The 21,540-nt window shown below is 34.5% G+C and overlaps 1 protein-coding gene across 1 annotated transcript in view; it reads right to left on the bottom strand.

Annotated features, from left to right (window-relative positions):
* The window catches only part of LRP1B (LDL receptor related protein 1B), a gene marked incomplete at both ends in the record, with an annotated part of 1,860,945 nt that overhangs the window by 494,520 nt on the left and 1,344,885 nt on the right, over positions 1–21,540 (bottom strand). Inside the window, 5 exons of the mRNA XM_079710778.1 lie at positions 1,234–1,358; positions 1,651–1,802; positions 1,933–2,059; positions 17,616–17,745; positions 18,447–18,581. Of these exons, the coding sequence (XP_079566904.1) occupies positions 1,234–1,358; positions 1,651–1,802; positions 1,933–2,059; positions 17,616–17,745; positions 18,447–18,581 (669 nt within the window). The remainder of the gene's footprint in view (positions 1–1,233; positions 1,359–1,650; positions 1,803–1,932; positions 2,060–17,615; positions 17,746–18,446; positions 18,582–21,540) is intronic.

Raw genomic sequence — 21,540 nt, forward strand, 5'->3', positions numbered from 1 at the left:
GTTTTTTCTTTTGTTTTCCAGATAGTTTTTTCTTAGAAAAATATTAAAAATTGAATGTTGAATATTCTGGGTTATTTTATGCTTAATTTTTAGACTGGTCAGTATAAATCCAAACACTATAAAGTACTGCTAATTTTAATCACTTCAGTTTAAAACCTGGGATTTTTTTATTTCAAAGATCACATTCTTCTGCTCCCCTGACCATCCAAAGAGAAGCATAAAAAATTTCCCTTAATCAGCCAGTTAAGTGCATAACTCTTTTGAAACTTGATACTGAGATTACAATAAGTTGTATATATTGTAATCTTTGGTACAAGTACCTGATTCACTCAAAACATGAACTGCATTCACCAAAAGAAATATGCAGTACCTTAAACGAAGGTCTATGAAGTATATAAGATATCAAAGAAATTTATGGCTCCAATGTGCCTACCTTCCTAAGTATATTGGGCATAAGTTTTTCACTCCAGTTTTGAGTGAAGATGTAACATGATATTAAGATTTCTACATCAGACTAATTCTCCTCTATGAATCCATCATCCTCTCCAAAATTATTATACCTTCCTTTGATGTCAAGAAAATTAATTATAATTTACTCTAATGGACATTTAAAATGAACATTATCTTAATGGAAGTGATATTAAAAAAAATCTAAATCATGTCATATCAGTTTCAAAACACATATTTTAAAGAAATGATGACTCTGGACTTATTTCACACTAATAGAAACCTTCTGGAGCCATCATCACTTTATGTATTAAAATATAATCTGACATGAAAACAACCTTTTGGGCCAAGTAATGTGGCATATTTAGTTAGTTCTAAATAAAGTGTGTGACTATTAAAAAATATATATATATATTATATATAATAAAAAAAATTTTGGCTGCTTTTTACTCTCTAATATCCTAATTGTGCTTTGTGTACTTCATTGAATATGTATATTTATCAAGTGTTCTATATTACTTAGTCTAAACCTAAACTGAAGCCATACCAGGTATATAACATGTCCATATACATGCACTGTCCTAGGCAAAACTATCCATGAACTATTATATATTCATTTCATTAGGCTACTATATGATTTTTGTAGGAAATTAGATGTAAAAAAATAGGGTCTTGAGGTTTTGGACTCATATAAGAATTAATCCCTAACAAGTTTGATAAATAAAAGTCAAAAAAAATAAGAGAAAGAAATATCATAAAACGTATTTATCATACAAGAGTGCTGACCTTTCTCTCTTACTCGGTTAAAGATTTTAACCTCCTTCAGGTTGACTCCAAGACCCGTTCTCATGGTTACGGTTTCTGTGGCATCATTCTTGTGGCCCCTTCTGATGGACCCGTTGGCATGTGCTCTGCCAAGAAATTGAACATATGTGATCAACAATCTTTAATCCAAATCAAGCCAGTTATTTAAGCTGAAGGTAACAGATGGCCCAGCAGTTGGGAAAGAAACCAACATTAGTCTGTGACATTGAAAGGGTTGAGCCTGGAATAGCAAGAGTGACTGCCTCTTCTGTGGAAATTACATGGTTTTGTGAGATCCTTTCTGTGACCCTGCTAAGGAATAGCTAATCCTACAAGGGTAAAGCAATTGGCACGAAAATAACATTTTGAGACTCAAATACTTATGAAAAAATAAATTACCTGTCAGACCAGTAGATGTAAGCCCCAAAGACTGCAACTGAAAACATATCCACATTGCTCCCTGACAGCACCATCTCACGATTCCCGCCAGTCTCAAGGTCAATTCTTTCTATCTTGTCTGTACGAGCATCACACCAATACAATTTATTTTCCTAAGGTTGATTGAAAAGTAATATTACAAGCTGTTTTTGATTGTTTTATAAAGAAAATAAGAGATACTAAAAGTAGACTAATGCAAGTTGGCAGTTAATGCACTTTCAATACTTAAGAAATCCAACAGACCTCATAGTCAATGGAGATGCCATTTGGCCATGCTATTCCCATGCTTACGAGGACAACCTTCTCTGAGCCATCTAAACGAGCCTTTCCAATGGATGGCATCTGTCCCCATTCAGTCCAGAACAAGTAGCTGAAATTAAATTGTAGATAAATGCAGATAAACACAAAACTGCATATTATTAATAACAACAGCAATACCATTCATACTAACAGGAAATAATACCATTTAAAAATCAATATATGTGTGTATTGTTTGCAATAAAATAATTTTTATTATAAAAAAATTTAACCATTCATAGAAATCACAAGGAAGAATTTCCAAAATACCTTTTGTACGTGCTGCTCCCTATCTGAAATGCTTTTTTTCAATCTACTTGCTTAATTCCTTCTGTTTTTTTAATATATCAAACATTTCCCTCAAGAAGCCTTCTGTGTTCTCTCTGATTATTGCACCATATACTCTGCTTCATAGCATGAATTAGAGTGGCAAATTTACACTTGTGTTTCTTACAAAGTTACTTTTTATTAATATTTTTTGCCCCCATTAGACTTTAAGCTCAGTGAGGACAGTGATCTTTTTTCTTATTCACTATTATACCTATAGCACTAGGTAATTTATGAATGTATATATGAATGCATTATAACTTTCAATTCTGTCCACTTAGATTGCTAAATGGCTATTCAACTTTATAAATCATCTTGTGAAGGCATCTTAAAACATGAATTTCTACAAAGCAGACATTCTTATTTTAGTAATCTTTTAACGTAATGTGGAAGGACTGTGGAAGAAAATAAAATATAGAAGAAAGAAAATCCACAGTATGCTGAGATATAACATGTCAAAAAATGAAATGTTAAAAAACAGAAGGTACATAATCCATGTTTCTTTCACCTATTCATTCAATAAAAATAGTATTTATATTACAGTACAGAAATTCATGCTTTCAGGTAAATCAGATCTATTCTTTTGAAGTTATGCCCAGCGAAGTTTTATTCAGCTGTCAGATAACAGCAATGACTAAAGTTTAGAAAAATATGGCAATTATTGATTCATTCAGGTAAAAATGAGTGTGTATTCTGTGCATATTTGAATACATATATAACAGCAATCATACACAAGAAGAGAAAGTGAGACTGCACATAGGAAAAGCAAAGACCTACATTCATATTTTGTATTATTTATCCATGAAAAATGATAAACTACATAAAATATGTATTTCCTTTATGCATATTGTTTTGATTTATTTTAAAAGTTGATTTTTCCCCCCTGAAAATGCTGTACAAAATAAATGTATTGGACTTTTACACCCAGACAAATATGAGGTGTGGCTGGAATCCCAAGTATATTAATCCTGAAGAAACTTTCATTCATATTTACAAGCTCTATAAATCAAAAGGGGAAAACTTTGTAGCAAGAAATCCAACTAGGTCTTCCCTGGTGGTGCAGTGGTTGAGAGTCCACCTGCCGATGCAGGGGACATGGGTTCGTGCCCTGGTCCAGGAAGATCCCACATGCCACGGAGCGGCTGGGCCCATGAGCCATGGCCACTGAGCCTGCACGTCCAGAGCCTGTGCTCCGCAAAGGGAGAGGCCACAACAGTGAGAGGCCCACGTACCACAAAAAAAAAAAAAAAAAAAAAAAAAAAAAAGAAATCCAACTAATATTGGTTAGATCTAGGTTGATGCAGGCACAAAAATATCTATATTTCTATTAAAATTACGATTTTTAAATCTTTAAGGGACATTGCATTAAAAAATTATTAAAAATAAAAACACTATTTTAACTGAGAGGTAAAATGTGTTGCTTCATTTACCTTTTCAAGGAGAAATTTTAGCATTACTAATAACATTAAAATGACAAGTCAGTCATTTGTTAAGATGACAGGGATGTTACACTGTGAAGGAGGCATTTTGGGAGCCAAGACAGACCCGTGCTTATTTATTCAATCTGATTCTTGTCATCTACTTTATTTTTATTTATTTATTTATTTATTTATTTTGCGGTATGCAGGCCTCTCACTGCTGTGGACTCTCCCATTGCGGAGCACAGGCTCTGGACGTGCAGGCTCAGCAGCCATGGCTCACGGGCCCAGCCGCTCCGCGGCATGTGGGATCCTCCCACACTGGGGCACGAACCCGTGTCCCCTGCATCGGCAGGCGGGCTCTCGACCACTGCGCCACCAAGGAAGCCCATTGTCATCTACTTTTAATACACTCCAGAGTTCAAATGTGGAAGGCAATGGGTATAATATACCTTTTGTTTAATAGTAATCTTTCAAATGTACTAAATGACTAATAAAAATATTATACCGAGTGAGTAGGTCAAATCAGCCATTTAACATATTTAATTCTCACAACTTTGGAAACTGCAGTTCAGGAAGTTAATGATCCACAGTCACATGGCTGATAGGGGAACTGCACTCAGGCTTTACTAACCCAGGGCTATATCTTCTTCTCTATGCTGTCTCACCAAATAGAAATATAATACAACAATATAACAATCTTAAATCAAGTGATATTTTCCCCTAAGTATAAGGAATATAACAAAGATCTCCATACTTGAAAAACAAAACAAAACATGAAAAAGGTCTTAGTATTAAAAACAAGTCTCTTTCTTTTTTCCCCTAGTAGTTCCTATTTTTTTGAAATTTGCAGTACTTCTAGGCAGGAGGCTTAGATGAATGGCAACAAAATTAGGAATAAAAAATATTCAAATTAAAACTATCTTGAATACAGATTTTACTCAAATTTTCAGCAGTAATTTGACACACTGTCACAATATGTAAAGCCAAAGCTGACTGCAAGCATCACTTTTATGGCTAAAATATTTATCAACTTAATACAACTAAAAGATTCTACACTTGCCAAAATGAAACAACGTTTTATGATGGTCAGGCAAAGAATCATTTATTTGCTCCTTAAACTGAAATTGAAAGTAAAGAATTGAATAGAATTAGCACCTTGAGAACCTTCAGGAATTACAAACCAAATATAGAGAAAGAACACTCTCTAACTTATAAAACTGCAGCAAGAAACTTAGGAATAATTTGAGTGTAATTTACATAGATGTGCTTGGGATATCTTTAATGAACATAGATTCCTCATATATAAACGTGATCTTCAGCAATGGGAAGAAATGAAAATTTTTTCACTGGTTTTTGAGACTCCATGGAAATTAATATTCAGTGATGGCATTTCAAATAGATGTTGTCCCCATTTAAGTTCAAATTTTGCTGTAGTGGAGTGTTTGTTGGATTGTATGATATAGCCAAGAAAATTGCCTTTAGAGTGTTAGCTTGGTTAATCTAGCCCTGAAAATACTTTCCAAGGCTATCCCAGATCCAGAAATTTTCAAAATTGTCAAAATCAAATGCTGTATTGTATGATCGACATTTCTCTGGATAATAATTTGTTCTACACTGAAAATTCTCTTATTTACAGAAGCTTATAGTTACAGAATTTAAAAACAGAAAATTTAAAAAAGACATTCAAAAGTGGTTTGAAGGATTATAGAAATACTATCAGAAATCATCATAACACAAATATCCCTATTGTCTTAATTAGACACAGAAGTTCTTGGCAGGAACATGTGCAAAGAATACATATCACAAGCTAACTTCCAATTAATTATTGCCATTTGGTTAATAGGTAGAAGACTCCATTTGGTAGTGCTGGAGTTTCCAAAGGCCTAGCATACACATACTGGTCCCCAAGAGTTTTTAAACTTACCATATGACAACTGTACTGATGTCAGAATTAGTTTACACACAGGTGCTCTTATAAAGGAAAACAAATGTTTTTATGTCACAATTAGTCAGAATCAAGCTGAAAAATATACTTTCAATGTATTATAAATGTCCTTGAATAATTTCAAATAAATATTTTTGGGGAAATAAGGTCAACATGAAAACTAAGCTCCAAAGTTGGTGGGGAAAGAGTAAAGGAGTATGGGCAAGAAAGAGAAGAATGAACGTGTCTAAATTGTTAAAGAAATAGTATCAAATATGATTCTTATATTTTAAATATATGAACAATAGTGAAAAGCCACTAATTTGAATCAATCATTTTCTTTTAATTTAAGGTTTTTTTGACTGATAAACTGTTTCTCTGGAGCATAGATCTGGGTTGCAGTTTTTACAATAAATTTGCTATTTCTTCCTATTCCTATCCTTTACCTAAGAGAGTATGAAATAGATACTTATCAGATATGCTAGAGAAAACCTGAAATAACCAAAAATTGCCATGCTGGCACAAAAATGAAGATCACATAATTCTCTTATGTAGGCAGTTGCCTTGGTTGAAAAGAGAATCAAGAATGTCATTGTGTCCTCTGCGAGAGTGGAGGTCAACAGTGTGTTAGTTTATCTGTAAAAATAAGAAAAACAAAAAACAGAAGCCCTGTAGGCTTTTATATATATTATATACATATAACATATATTTTATATATAAGGAATAGTAACTTAGCAGTTTCACTAGAATCACTTAAAACACATATTAATTGAATACCTTGTAGGCCAAAGTGTCAATGTCTCCATCTTCAGGCTAAAGCACAGGGAAAATAATATAGTACTGTCAAAGTCTGAATACATTTCATGAATACGTTAATTGACATCCTTCATCGCCTATGAGGAATACAGTGTATTCCTCTATTCCTGTGAGGGCTTCTTCACATTTCCTTTTTCTTCATTTCTGTGCAGTTTTTGTTTTGAGAAAGTATTACATGACAATCCCAAATCACTTTTCAAGCCCTGAATTGCTTAGAGGCTCCTGCAATATAAAAGAACTCAACCACAGATAGCAGAACACTCTGCTAAAAGGAAGAGAGTCTAGAGACAGTAGAACCTTGAATACTACTTTCTAATTTTTTTGTTTTTGACAGTGGTTCAGTGGATGATTCTCAAATGTATACTTTCATTGCAGTCATGCACTCATTCAACAAATATTAATTAGGTACCTATTAAGTGCTAGGAACTGATAATATGAAATGAATTGGACTTAGTGACACTTATGAAAGTCACTGTTTAATGGCAGAGGCAGATGGGTAAGTAAAGAATTACCTGAGAAAAATGCTACCAGCAATGCTTAAAACTTGCTAGTTGTAAGTCTCTATATGACATGAAAGTAGGGGCTTCAACACTGAAACTGTGGAAGTGCTGTGGTGAGAGAAGTTATTATTCCTACAAACAACTTCAGAAATAAACCTTTCCTTTGAAGCAAAATAAACATACAGGCCATCTGGGTTGTTCTCTCCTTACGTTTAAGCTTAAAAAATATTTTTAAGTTATCATTTGTTCTTCAGGCCTTGTTCTGGTTTTTGTTATTCTTAAGTTTTACATTAGATTCCTTCTTGACTCATTACTTTCCAATATGAAGTAATTATATAAAACAATTATTATGTGTGTACCCAGCCAACACTGGAGAAGTATGGAGAAAAAGGCTTTAGAAAGAAAAATTTCTTTGGCATCTGTAATTCCATAGCATGTTAGGCTTATCACCCCATATTATACTTTTAATTCCTTATTTTATGTATCTGTTTACACCCAGCCTCCTTGCCCATCCTTTCAATAAATATGTACATATACATATACATTTATGTGTACATATATGATATTCGTTTGCTATTTACATGGTTTAACAATGGTTTTCCTGAGTGGTCCATCTTTTATTCACTTTTGGTATTTTCAGTATATAATATTTGATGTTTCCCTATAATCTATGAATTTTCCTATGAAATATTTAACACTGAGATAGATGCCTAGGGCCTAGATTCATAGTGCTCATGAGTTGATCAGGAATTCTTAAAATATTATACAGAAAATTTTAATTTGTTTCCTGAACCCCAAACCATCTTATATATCAGTCATATGCAACCTATCCTGGATATCCCATGTCAAAACACACTGAGGAGATTTCTATAGGCAAATAGAGAAAGGAATATCTTAAACTTCTCTTTTACCCTTTACCACATTTTTATTGGTCAGATCCCTTAAGAAATTAAGAAAAGGTCTTACAGTTTTGTGTGGCTATTGCTGGTCTCCATTCGACATAGCTTTGGTGGTCAGGGCCAGGGGCTCCCTCTTACAATGGGAAGTGGCATGACCTTTCTGGGTTCTCTTTCTCCTCCACCAGCTCAGAGCTGCAGTGATAGCCCAGGGCATTTTTGATAATTTCTAGTCCTTCTTTTCTCATTTTAGCGGGAGAGGTAAGGTCCAAGGTTTATGTTTAGAGGTTAAGAAATGAGAACAAAGCATACTGGAAAAAAGTAGATAAGACCTAACTATCTTTGAAAGAAGAATGTCTACAGTAGAATTTTTTGGAAAATTCCTAGTGAAAAATAGTATCGCACTTTTCTTTCATTTGTCCTTATAATTTGTATGCCTCAGAGACCTGTAGAAAAAGGTGGCTGTGATTTGGGGAATAATTGTGGTATTTTTTAATTACTTGGCCATCATGGTATATTAATATCATAAACTATCACCCTGATTCCACCACTATTTCTATCGCATATCAAATTTAATTCCTTCTTTTTTATATGTTACCTCATCTTCAGATGCAAGATACATTGATACTTTAGGAGATGGTGTTAAGCTATGCTATACTTTTGCTATCTCAACAGATGTTAAACTGTCATTCAAGACCTTCTGTATATTACTGAGCATATTCCAAAAGCATATATGTATATATAGTCAATGAAAGACCATTTAACAATATGTACTTTTTGAACACCAAAATACCATGTAAAGCTGAATCTTTGCCATGGAAAGAAACACTTTTCAGAAAGTTATTTATGGTTGCAGAGATATAAAGCTAAATTAAGAGAGGCAATGTAGATCCTACTGCCTAACAAGAAAAAAAAAATCACAGAGTATTTGCATTTCACTTAGAGATCATACATCATGGGAGGTTAACCAACTTCTTCGGTATCATACTGTGACTTTCTATGCATCTTTTTTTTTTTAATTGTAGGTAGAAAATGACTTTTTAGCATAAAGAGATTACATTTTAATTTTTTTAAAGAGGGTGAGGCCTTACCAAAAAAATAAAGAAGTCAACAGAGGGGAGAAACTGAATTTTCAAGCTGAACTAAATTCATATACACTTTCTATTTTGCATATGGCTACATTTTAAAAGACCTCAAGTCTCCATTGCTCAAAAACAGGCTTCATGCCCACTTTTCAAGGGACATTTATATCTTGGATCAGCTAATTTACTCCATTATGGTTCACCTTTTCTCTTGGCAATACCACCTGCCATGTTTTTACATCAAACAGAATATTAAAATGCTGTACTTTATTCCTATGATATGAATTTTGACACTTAAATGTCTATGTAATATTACCTGGAAATCAGTGTTTGATTACCAGGTAAAAGTTATTCAAATTTTTACATACAGTCGTCATTTATAAGCCCTTGCCCCCACCCCAAACTCATCAGTAAACATGTATATAAGGTATTAGAAGACACATATCACTAATGTTTCCAAGCAGCAATAAACATTTCCTGAAAATAAACCTAATATTTGAAAAGGTATATCAATTCTTAACTATGAATCCTGAAAAATATCTATCCATGTGACAATTAATATTGAAGAAAAGTTTTTAAGAAGAAGTGAAGACAGAAACACTATTTAAAATACTGTTATACATGTCAAAGATTTCTTGTTCTGTGGGATGAAATGTAAATCTTGTTTGGGGGGCTCAAAATTAATAAATCAAAAGTGCTTACTGAGATCCTCCGGCTAAGTCAGTGCTGAGCTTGGAGTCACAATGGAGAGAAATGGAAAACCTAAGAGACCGCTGGAGATAAGGAATGACAGGATTTACAGACAGATGGAAATAGGTGATGAAAACCTATGGAAAGTCTGAAGTAAGTTTCAATCTTGTCAGGACGAAAGAACCATGATAACACAAAAAGAGACGCCATGGTTAGGAAAGAAAGTCAGTAGATGAAAACTAGGAGGACATGGTAAGTTTCAGTGACAGTTGGATGTTCAAATAAATCATTTCTAAAGGAAATTGTAAATATCATTAAAGGAATAACGATGAAATATTGGATGTAATGTAGTGATTAATGTCAGAAACATGAAAATATGTTTAAAAGATAAATATAGCAAGAGAGAAAATAGCATATAGAGCTTTAAGTGAGGAGAAAGATGCTCAGAAGAGAAATACAATGATCAGAGGAAATACATGGAAGGGGTCAAAGAGAACAAGAAAACTCAGAGTTAAAGAAGGTAACAGAAAAAATAAACTCTTGAGTGGATAAATGATGGAGAAATGTCAAGGAGAAGGCAAGGGGTGTGAAAAAAATTCTGGAAAACAAAATCTGGATTTGGCTATGGATAAATTTAGAAATTCCTGGAAAGAACTAAAGCTGAAAATTCATTTCAGAAGTTAAGTGAGGAGAGATTTACTTCTATTCTAAGAAGTTGAGAAGTAAACATGCAGAGAGAAATAAGACAGTATTTTTCTTTTCAAATAAGAGGGATCCGAGCTTATTTGAAAGCAAAGGGAAAGGCTTCATTGAAAGTAATAAGTTAAAGATGATGGAATAGAAAAGAACAGTTACTGCAATGAGATGCCTGAGGAAATAGATGCCATCGTGTCCAGAATAAAAGTGAAGTAGATTTAAGTAAAAAAAACCCCAAACTTTCTCTGAGGTTATATGCACTTATTTCAAAACATTCACATTATGAATTTGTAGATTCCATTTTCCCTTACCATCACATAGTCACTCTATCACAATTAACCACCAAATCCATTTAACTGCTTTACTAATCTCTGACAACTTTGCCATCTTCTCCCTTCTAGCAGACATACTTAGGGACTTTATGGCTCATGTTGTTGATCCTATGAACATCCCAGTTCCTGGTTCCTCATCTTATCTGTTCCAGGGACCTTCATCTCTCTTTTGCCTCTGCCTTACATTACTCTGATCTGTTCTTGGTTTCCCTCCATTTCATCACTGATTTCTAGACCTCACCTCCTGATTAGCAACTCATAGTTATTCCCTTAAAATTGCCAACTTTGAATCTGTCACCACCTGCTCCTTGTTTGGCCCATTTTTCCCCATTATTTTGCTACTGCTAAGTTGCTGAGCACTATTACTCAAGGTCATATAAATACCCCATTAGATTCTAGAAATCCATTCCAGCTGCAGTCATGTTGCTTGGAATCCTTTTATTCGTATTGTACTTTATTCATATTCTATTCACCACAATAGTTACACCAAAATTTACTTATTCATTTAAAGCTGCTAACTCTACTCATATCATCTATGAGTTTCTTCAATTTCACTAATTTTAACCACTAAAATATGTTCTATTGCTATACTCTATCTCTTTCACTTCATCTCCAAAAAGAGAAGAGAACTTTCCCGAATTTAATCCTCCCATTTAAATTTACCTCATTTAATCTTCCCAATAACCAAAAATGATATAAGCATTTGAGATCAAGATACTTCAAAAGATCCCAAAGGTAGGAAATGTCCAAGCTGGGCTTCCAAACCATAGTGGACACTGTTGGTGCTGCACTTAGACATCCTCAGATCTTGTTTCCTATTTCTGTGTACTCCAGTGCCCAGCTCCTGTGTCCTTTTGTTTTTAGTAGTTCACATAGCCAACTTTCTTCAGAGGACAGTTACTAGAATCTCTTCTTTCACAAGTAGTGCTGAGAGCCAGAAATCTTGGGAGTGTATGTCTCCCCAGGGTTGTTGCCCTTATCCAGTGAATAACTGGGTGGGAGTTCAAAGTCAAGCTCCCTTGCTAAGTGAGGTTTACCCTCCAAAGCTTTAAAAGGCATGTCTGAGGTCTGGACTTTGCTCACAGTTGATCCTTTGCTTGGACCCTTTCTATCTGGCTTCTTCTGACTTGAATTCTCATTCCAGGATCTGTTTTTTTAGAGATAACCTGATTTTTAAAAACTATTTATTTATTTATTTTTGGCTGTGTTGGGTCTTCGTTGCTGTGCGCAGGCTTTCTCTAGTGCAGAGAGCAGGGGCTACTCTGCGTTGTGGTGTGCGGGCGTCTCATTGCGGTGGCTTCTCTTGTTGTGGAGCACGGGCTCTAGGCGCACAGGCTTCAGTAGTTGTGGCACGTGGGCTCAGCAGTTGTGGCTCGTGGACTCTAGAGTGCAGGCTCAGTAGCTGTGGGGCACAGGCTTAGTTGTTCCATGGCATGTGGGATCTTCCTGGACCAGGGATCAAACCCGTGTCCCCTGAATTGGCAGGCAGATTCTTAACCACTGCGCCACCAGGGAAGTCCCGAAATACCCGATTTAAGACGAAAATCTTATCTATCTGCTATCTGTCCTCCATTCTTCCTGTTCCATTCTATTGCTTCTTCCTTGACAAGGCTCCTCCTACACTCCTTGGAATCTATCTTCTCTTTACATGCATTTTCTTCCACTCCTCTGCCTATGAATATGTGCCCATACTAAGAAAAACTTTCTGTGTGCTCTACTACATTCTCAATAAACTTTCTATTTTTTCTTTTCTTTCATTGTCAAAGTTTCTGTCACTGTAGTCTAAATATGCTGGCTCTACTTTCTAATTATCTTTCACTTATTAATTCTTTATATTTGGCTTCTGCTCTTGCCAGTTTCCTGAAATTCATAACAATTAAATATGTCATCCTGATCATCAATTGCATGTTGTTTTCTGCTTTTCTCTCTCCTAATCTCTTTCCTGCAGGCACATTCTTCTTCCTAAAACTCTTCCCTTGATTTCTACGATACAGTGATTTCCTGAGGACTTGAAATGGCTTTTTTCCTCTTTATTTCTTTTGCCTTATTGTTAATTTTCTTTTTTCTCCTCTTAATCATATTATCTCCTAACTGCAAACATTCTTCATTTTTGTCCTTAGACTTCTTTTTCCTTGGATAATTTCATCTACTACCATGATTTATTGAAGAGCCTGTACTCTTTTGGAATAAGTAGGAATGACTTTATACTTATCCAACTCCTGATTCTATTTATACTCTACTAAATATCTCTTCTCCAGAATTTGCTATCTCAGGAAGAATCCATGACCTCCAAGAGAATTGTATTTACAAACAGAATGATATTGTTAAGATTCATTCTCATGCAAAAAAGACTAGATCTTTCTAAATCCAAACTTAAATCTCATATCTATTTTAAAATCTTCTTCCCTCTTTCCAACTTTGATCTGACTCCTTGTGGCCTGAGGTCTTGCCATGAAAAAGTCACACAGTTTTTCCATTTACTGCTCTTTTCTATTTATTTTAGCTTCCCACATATATTTGCCTCTAAGTCTCTCCATTTCTTGGTTTGAGGACCGAGAAAGAACCTTCCCCCTCCTCTATAACACTCTCCCTTGGATAATAAAGAACCATGTCTAAGAATTACTTAATTTAAAGACTGCTACAACTTCAATAAACTCTCATTATACTTTTGATCTTTGCTTATGTGGATTGTTTGGGGCCAGAGGGAAGGGTTAGGAGAGAGGGTCCAGGACCAGTTTATGTTTCACTTGGTAAACTGGGGATGAAGTTTTAAAATGTGGGGAATCCCATTGCCAATTTTATGGTCCCAACTTATCTTTGAGCTACATTACCTACTCTTCCCTACATGTACCTTATATACTTTTGTTCTTGGCAGTGGCCTTTGCTTTGCCACTACCAATTTTTTAATTATTCTATTCTTCATATAAAATATTCCCACTCCATCTCAGAAATGTTTCTCCTTCAGGTTTCCTCAATAAAGACTCTCATAATCACCACCACTGCTGCTACTACCCTCACTTTTACTATCTACTATAATCATATGCTATATCCTTTTTCTGAAAATTTAATGTAATTTTATAATAGCTGTATGAAAATTTTCACTTTAACATGAAATTTAGATATGAGATTTAAGCTTGAGTTATATCAATCTAGTGTTCTTATGCCCCCCAAATTAGTCTTACTTTACATTATGAGACTATTTTTTTAACTGAAGCTCTGTACTTGTTTAAACTAAAAGTTTAAACAGAAAACCTGTTGTGAACAGAAGCTACATCTTATTTATACCATCACACTTTACAGTGTCCACTTGTGTCTTTCACATAGCCAGTAGTCCTATTTTGTCAAGATGTACTGAATTAAAGGCTGAGGAGGAGACAGAGATGTCCTTACATGACCTGGTTCCCAGTGCATAGCACTCGAGGAGTGTTCATTGAATAAACTGACAAAAAAGTGAAGTACTTGGGGTTTCTTTGCCTGATGTCCTCAATCATCCTAGAGAGAAGTTAAGTATAGTTATATGCTAAGATGACTGTACAAAAGATACTTAAGAAGGTCTGGAATAACAACTTGAGGGCATAGACTAGATTTTAATAGAATGCAAAAGAAAACTACAGAGCAACTAGTTAGCAGCAAGAGGCCTGTTAAATTGAACTGCATGAATCGATAATAGGCCAGGCACAAGATGTTGTCTACAATAAAATGAAGTGTTGGACTTATTATAAATATGACGGGAAGAAATTCTTTATTCAAAACAAACCCATTTCCTACGTATCTATGATATTTCATAACATTCAAATTATATTTGTTCCTACCATCAGAATAATTATTCATAGTCCAACAATTGCTCTTTTTTTTTCCCACTGAGGGAATAATGATTTATTGCTTAATTGTAAAGTACAAATGAAAAAGAGATTTAAAAAATATCATCACATTAGAAGAGGACATTTTTATATTCAAATTTACAGGTATGATGTGGACACACTAAACTGAGTGCTGTGTTTTGTTCTTGGAACTAAACAAAATTATACCTTCCCTCAACATTCTTAATATGTACTGGCAAGTGTCCATGGGCATGTAGTGGTAGGTAAGAGAATGTACGGGGGAAGTCAGACCCAACTCAAAAATTTTTAAAAACTTTTCCTAATTTTCCCAGCATTTTCTCATTATTGTTTATTCTCTCATTATAGCTCTAATCTTTACATTTTTATTATAATTTTATGCTAAAACTGTTAAAACTGTTTTCTTATATGCTTGATATTTTTGGTAATTAATTTCTGTAATGCTTAACACTATATATATGTGTGTATGTATATGTAAACATGTTACATAACACACACACATACATACACAGACACATAATATAGCATAATCTTTGGAGTTTAGAGAAACCTAACTCTCCCACATATCATGTTAATGATAGAGTAATATATTTTAATTTGCTGACTCAGTTTCCTTATCTGTTAAGTGGAGGAAATAACACCACTCTAGGTTTGTTGTAAGCTTTTAAACAGAATGAAAGGGGACCTACTGGTGAGTTCTGAGCAAAGCAGTAACAGCTACTTACATTTTGGAAGGATCATTAGGCCACTACATGAAGAATAGACTGTAGGAATAACAAGGTAGAAGATGGTAAACCACAATCCAGAAATGTTGGTAAGAATGACAACGACTCAGACTAGGGTGGTAGCAATGAAAATTGTGAGAAGTAGGTAAAGCATAAATGTAGTTTGAAGCCAAAGGTAACAGAATTCCTGGTATATTGAACATAGGATATGTGAGAGAGATACCAAAGATGTCATATTATCTCTTCAAAATTCATCTCAAATCATCCCTAGTACTAATAGAAATTCAGTTTGTTCAGATATTCAGAGTATACTATTTGGTCTGGGACCTTATCCTAGCCCAGCTGATGAAACATAACTTGTCTAAATATGTCAAGATATTCTCTTCCCTTTGGCTATTGACTGATCTAAGGATGGGCATGTAACCCATTTCTGGCTAAGAAAAAAACAAAGGGATTAACACAAAGACCTTTCTCTCCCCAAATAAAACAATAGAGTCTAGCAAGAAAAAGGTTTTCTCCTATCCCCTTCTCTTTCCTTAGGTGTAAACATACTCTCTGAGGATATATCAAGTGTGCTCTAACAATGGGGCCTTAACATCAAGCATAAGACAAAATATAACCTGGTAAAGGTGGTAGTTGAAAAGGGAGAAAGAAAATCTATAGATTTAACACATTCTAGTTAAATTTTAATTTGCATCCAAGAGCAATCCTAACAAATGCAGCTTTTCAATTTTTATATTGTAATCTTAGTTTTAGCTTGAAGCATGACAAATTTTTTGGCAATATTTTTCTCTCTTTTATTAACCTTCTTTGTTTCCTCTTTCACTGTACTGATAGTATGACTTAATTTTATAGCATTTGTCAAGAAAGTGAAGACAGTAATGACACTGGAAAAAGCACATACAACATATAACAAATAGGAAAGAATGTAGATTTTCGTGAGAGTTGATTTGATGTTTTACATAGATTGACTTCATCCTAAATCAGTGTTCCTTATACTTGTTTATCTAATACACCTTTGTGTGACCACCATGGCTTCACTTTTTTCCACTCCAAAAGACACAGGAGTTTTATTAACATAAAAAATAACCACTTTAAAAAACCTCTAAAATAAAGTAATAGTAGCAATGCAAGAAATGCAATAGTGAGGAGTAATATAAAATTTTATAATAGGACTGCTTTTTTATTATTGTATCAGTCAACAACTTATTCCTTACCAACCACTATACTAAGCTCTGAGGATAGAGAAATAAACCAAAGACACATGGCTCTTCTCATCGAGTTTTACTAAAGAATACAGACATTACCCAGTCCAGTGAAAAACAGTGCATAGTACAGTAAAGCAAATAAATATAAATAAGCAAATATAATTTATAAAAATGAAAGTACTGTGTGCTTCGGTGTCATATAACAGAATGTCTGTTTGTAAAACCAGGAAAAGATAAATAAAATTTATCAAGGTGAAAGTAAGAAGGAGAACATTGCAGGTAAAGGGAAGAAGCTGTTCAAAGACTGAGAGTGGAAGAGAATAGGAAATATTTGAAAACATTTCAAAAAACTAAGAAGTCCAACAGAGACTGAGATAGCAAAGAGGCAGCAGCAGGAGTTTGAGGCTGAAAATTTACATAGGGCCTGATTAAGAAGAATTGTAACAGAAATTTTGGATTCTGGTGAGGTTAGAAGATCAATCGGGAAGTTATGGCAGGGGTATCTGTGTAGCACAAGAACAGATTTAATCAGGGTGGAGGTAGTGAAGATGGAGGGTGGTAGATTGATAATATCTGGAAGAAAAAAATCAGCAGAATTTGGTGTCAGCTTGAATTCATTTCAATGTTAGATATGTACAGTTTGGGTGTCCTAATGGAAAAATGGTACTGTCAAGAAGACAGGTAGACATACTTATCTGGATCTCAAGAAGAAGAAGAAGAAGAAGAAGAAGAAGAAAAAAAAAAAGCTTGGGATGAACATGTTGATATGGCAATTATAGATACATAAATGGAAATTGAAGCTTTAGAAATATTGGAGAACAAGTTTGGCTATCAAATGGTTCTTTCATTCATTTGGCAAAAAATTGAGTACATAATATGTAAACAGTTCTAGGACAGAACTTTAAATTGATAATCTAGAAAAATGTTGGTGTATCACTTGGATTTACACACACATTAAAGGACGGCATAATAAATATGAACCTATCAAATATGTACTGAAATATACATGACAAAGTGAAAATAAACTTTTCCTTCTGCTTAGCTAAGATATTTTTGAGATTTGTTTCAGACATTATGACTAAAAATAAATATTAATATCAATTTCTGGATTTTTCTTTTAACGAAAGTTAAGTCACTTAAAACGCCCAAAATATATGTAAACGTTAAACTTACCCTTTTTCTGGGTGCACAGCTATAGATCTTGGTTGATCCAGGCCTTGGGAAATAATTACATAACGAAAAGAGCCACTGAGTCTTGCAACTTCAATTAAGTTGAAACCATGATCCGTCCAATATATGTTACCTAGAAGAAACACAAACATGTTTATAATACAATTATGAGAAAAACTTATTTATTAATTAAGCGAAAATTAACTTTCTGAGCATTCACATGACTATTAAGAAATCATTTACTTCTGATATTCTTTTTTTTAAAAATATGGAACGCTTCACGAATTTGCGTGTCATCCTTGCGCAGGGGTCATGCTAATCTTCTCTGTATCGTTCCAATTTTAGTATATGTGCTGCCGAAGTGAGCACTGATATTCTTTTTTAATATGTGCAGCTCCTAAGCAGAAAGCTATAAATAAACTAATATGCAAATATTTCTTAATCTCACATGTCTATGGTTTAAACCATATAATGATACATTTATATGTTAAAAATAAATTGAAATTTCTCTCACCTGAGGAAGGGCTCTATTTTCATTTTCTACTAGCTTCAGGCAAAAGAGAACTTCTAACACTTTTGTTTACCAGCCTCGTGGGGCTCTCAGGAGATCTGGGCAAAGTTAATACTACATAATCTACTTCTACATAAAAACACTTATCCAAAGGCTCAAAAGCATTAGAAAGAGTGAAGCCAAAAACAAAAGAGGCTATTTACCCCTGTGGCTAGAAGTACAAAAAAAACCTGTTGTGAGTCAGAAACAGCATTTTTATGAAGCAGATTGAGCCACTAACAATATATGTGTGAAACAAAAACAGAGAAAGCCATGGATGATACCAGCAATCCAGTCAATAGCTATCCCTTCCACTCTTCCCAAGCCATTGGTGATGATATCTTCTTTCCAAGTCTGATCTCTTTTAGCTCGGCTAATTTTATTGAAGCCCATGTCTGTCCAGTAGATGGTATCATTTTCTATGGATAAAACAGAAAGAAAAAAAAACATACACAAACACACTATAAAAGGGATCAATATACGTATTAGGAGCACATTGCATCAGCATTTTGGGGTTATCATCCTGGGTGTGCTGGAGTATAAGTGTTCTTCAGGAAAATTTATTAACAAAAATGGTAAGAAAGATATTAAAACCACATGAGAGAACCTAGTCAAATGTTTTAAAGCATTTTTGAAATATATGTGGAAACAGTCTATCACATCCTTTTTATTTTTTCTTCATTTTCTTATTCATTTTAACTCAATAAATACTTATCCCCCATGAATTTGCAATCTTGATATCAAACCAAATTATTTTGGACTACAGTTTTTCTTTTAACATCTATTCTTATGTCTGAGCTCTACATATAAAGAGAATACTACTGGGGATAATCAACAAAGTCTCAGAGTAGAGAGAGAATGGAAAGAAACATAAGGGCATTTTAAATATACCAAGGGTGTTTTATGTATAAGGTCATTCAAAATATATAAAGCCTTAAAAATACCTTATCAACTAATTATTCCTTCCCTTATCAACTAATTATTCCTTCTGAGGTACTAGTTTCCCAAATGTCAACTACAAACCCTGTGCATTCTTTTTCAAACTCTCTTTGTACAAATTGGCTTAAGAATACTTGAAGAATGGCTCTATGCTATCATAGAATCTTTAAATAACAGTGCTTTTTGAATATTTGAATGAAAAATGTGCCTAAAGACTATAAATGAAATATATATGCATGCATATGCATAAAGGGTAGCAATTATAGATCAATGATGTTAAATACAGCCACTAGAAAAACACTGGGGACAAATCATTAAATAATAAATTTGCCACCAACTAAGTAAGTGTTTGTTTGTGTTGTGACCTACATGGGCATTTGAAGAACAAATCCTTTAAGACCAATATAATTTCCATCTGGCACAGAGACAGACTATGGAAATAAAGAAAAAGCAATTAGCATAATAAAGCGATTTATCAGTAAGTTTGGGGATTCTATTTCAAATGAAATATAGTCTAAATTCTATTACCTGTCTGGGGAAGAATTCCAAATAGCCCCTGTTCCCAACAATGGTTAAGTCAGATAAACACTTGCGTGAATCAGAGCAGAGATACCATTTTCAAATATATATCTGGAGGGTTTTCCTGGTGGCACAGTGGTTGAGAGTCTGCCTGCCGATGCAGGGGACACGGGTTCGTGTCCCAGTCCGGGAAGATCCCACATGCCACGGATCGGCTGGGCCCATAAGCCATGGATGCTGAGCCTGCGCGTCCGGAGCCTGTGCTCCGCAATGGAAGAGGCCACAACAGTGAAAGGCCCACATACCAAAAAAAAAAAAAAAAAAAATATATATATATATATATATATATATCTGGAAAGCAAGGACTTGTTTCATTTTTCCAGTTTTGTCAAACTATCAGTTGATATGTTTTCATGATTGAAAGAGTGAATCAATCAACAAAAATAAGCATCATTTTTGTATAAATATTAAGTATTATATGAAGAGTCCTATTCTCTTCTGCTAACATTAGATCCATATATCCAACTGCCTACATTGTATCTCCACTTGTATGTAAGAAAAGGCAATCTTGATTGCAAAGGACCAATTTTGGATTTCTACCTGAAACGTTCTTCTCTCTCAGTCTTCCATATGGCAGCTCCCCATGCCTTGGTGGTATGATGGAAGGCACCTCCATCCTTTGTTGCTTGGGCTAAAAACCTCATATTGTCCTTGATCACTTTTCCTCACACTTCACATCTAATCCATCACCAACTACTCTCATCTTCAACCTATAACCAAATATTTTGGCTCTTCTTATTCTTCTTTCAAATCAGATCCCTCATCCCACCACTTCTCACACTCTCCACTTATAATCCAAGTCATTATTAACTCTTGTCTGAAGTATTGCAATAACCTCTAACTTAGTTCCAGCTTCCACTTTTGCCTCAGGACTCCTTTCCTCATGAGCCTTTTCTCTACTGAGGGTCCACTGTCACCCTATTAAAAAGTAAATAAGATAATTTCTTTCCTCTCCACTCAAACTTTCTAATCATTTTCCATCTCATCCAATGTAAAAGTAAAGTTCCTTCCCAAGACCTTCAAGATCTACCCACATCCTTCAAGTCTCTTTCACCTACTATCCTTCTACTCTCCCCCGTCTAGTAATAAGACCTTCCTCGTCCTAAAAAAAACCAAATGCTGTTCAGTCTAAGGCTCTTTACATCACTTTTTCTTCTGCTTGGAATGTTCTTTTCCCAGCTATCTGCACAGCTCTGTCTTAGCTCAAGTATTCCTTCTTACTGAAACTTTCCCTGACTACTCTCTACAGAAATTATTTCCTTGCCATGCTCCATTTCCCTTACAAACCTATTTTTCTCTGTAGCATTTTTTACTGTCAAACACATATTTATTGGTTTGTTTGTTTAGTGTCTGTATTGTCTCACAGAAATATAATCTCTTTGAGGGCTGGGACTTAATTTTGCTCACTGCCCGATCCCTGGCACCTAGAATAGTGCCTGGTACATAGTAAGCTCAAAGTAAACATCTGGTGAGTAAATGAATGAATGTGGTGTGCTGTACAAAGACTGGTTGGGAGGGTATACAAGGAAGACAAAGCTCTTACTGTGAGAAAGTTTATAAGCTAATTAAGGAACAGAAGGTATGCACATGAAAAATGACTAACAATTCACAATAGTGTAGCAGGAGCAGCATATAAGTAGTAAAGACAAGCATTTTTATGAGTTCAAAGAAGACATTAACAACAGTCTTCACAAGTATTAGAAAAAAAGGACACTAAATATTTATGTGACCCTTACTTGTCTATTTCTCTCTAATAGCTTTGCCAGTCCTGCAAAATTTTATTTAGTATAATTAGGAAGCATTTTTTTCTCACATATGCCACTACATCTTGTGCATACTTTTATTATCATATTGAGCTGA

The sequence above is a fragment of the Hyperoodon ampullatus genome, assembly GCF_949752795.1.
Source record: "Hyperoodon ampullatus genome assembly, chromosome: 8".
Classification (NCBI taxonomy): domain Eukaryota; kingdom Metazoa; phylum Chordata; class Mammalia; order Artiodactyla; family Ziphiidae; genus Hyperoodon; species Hyperoodon ampullatus.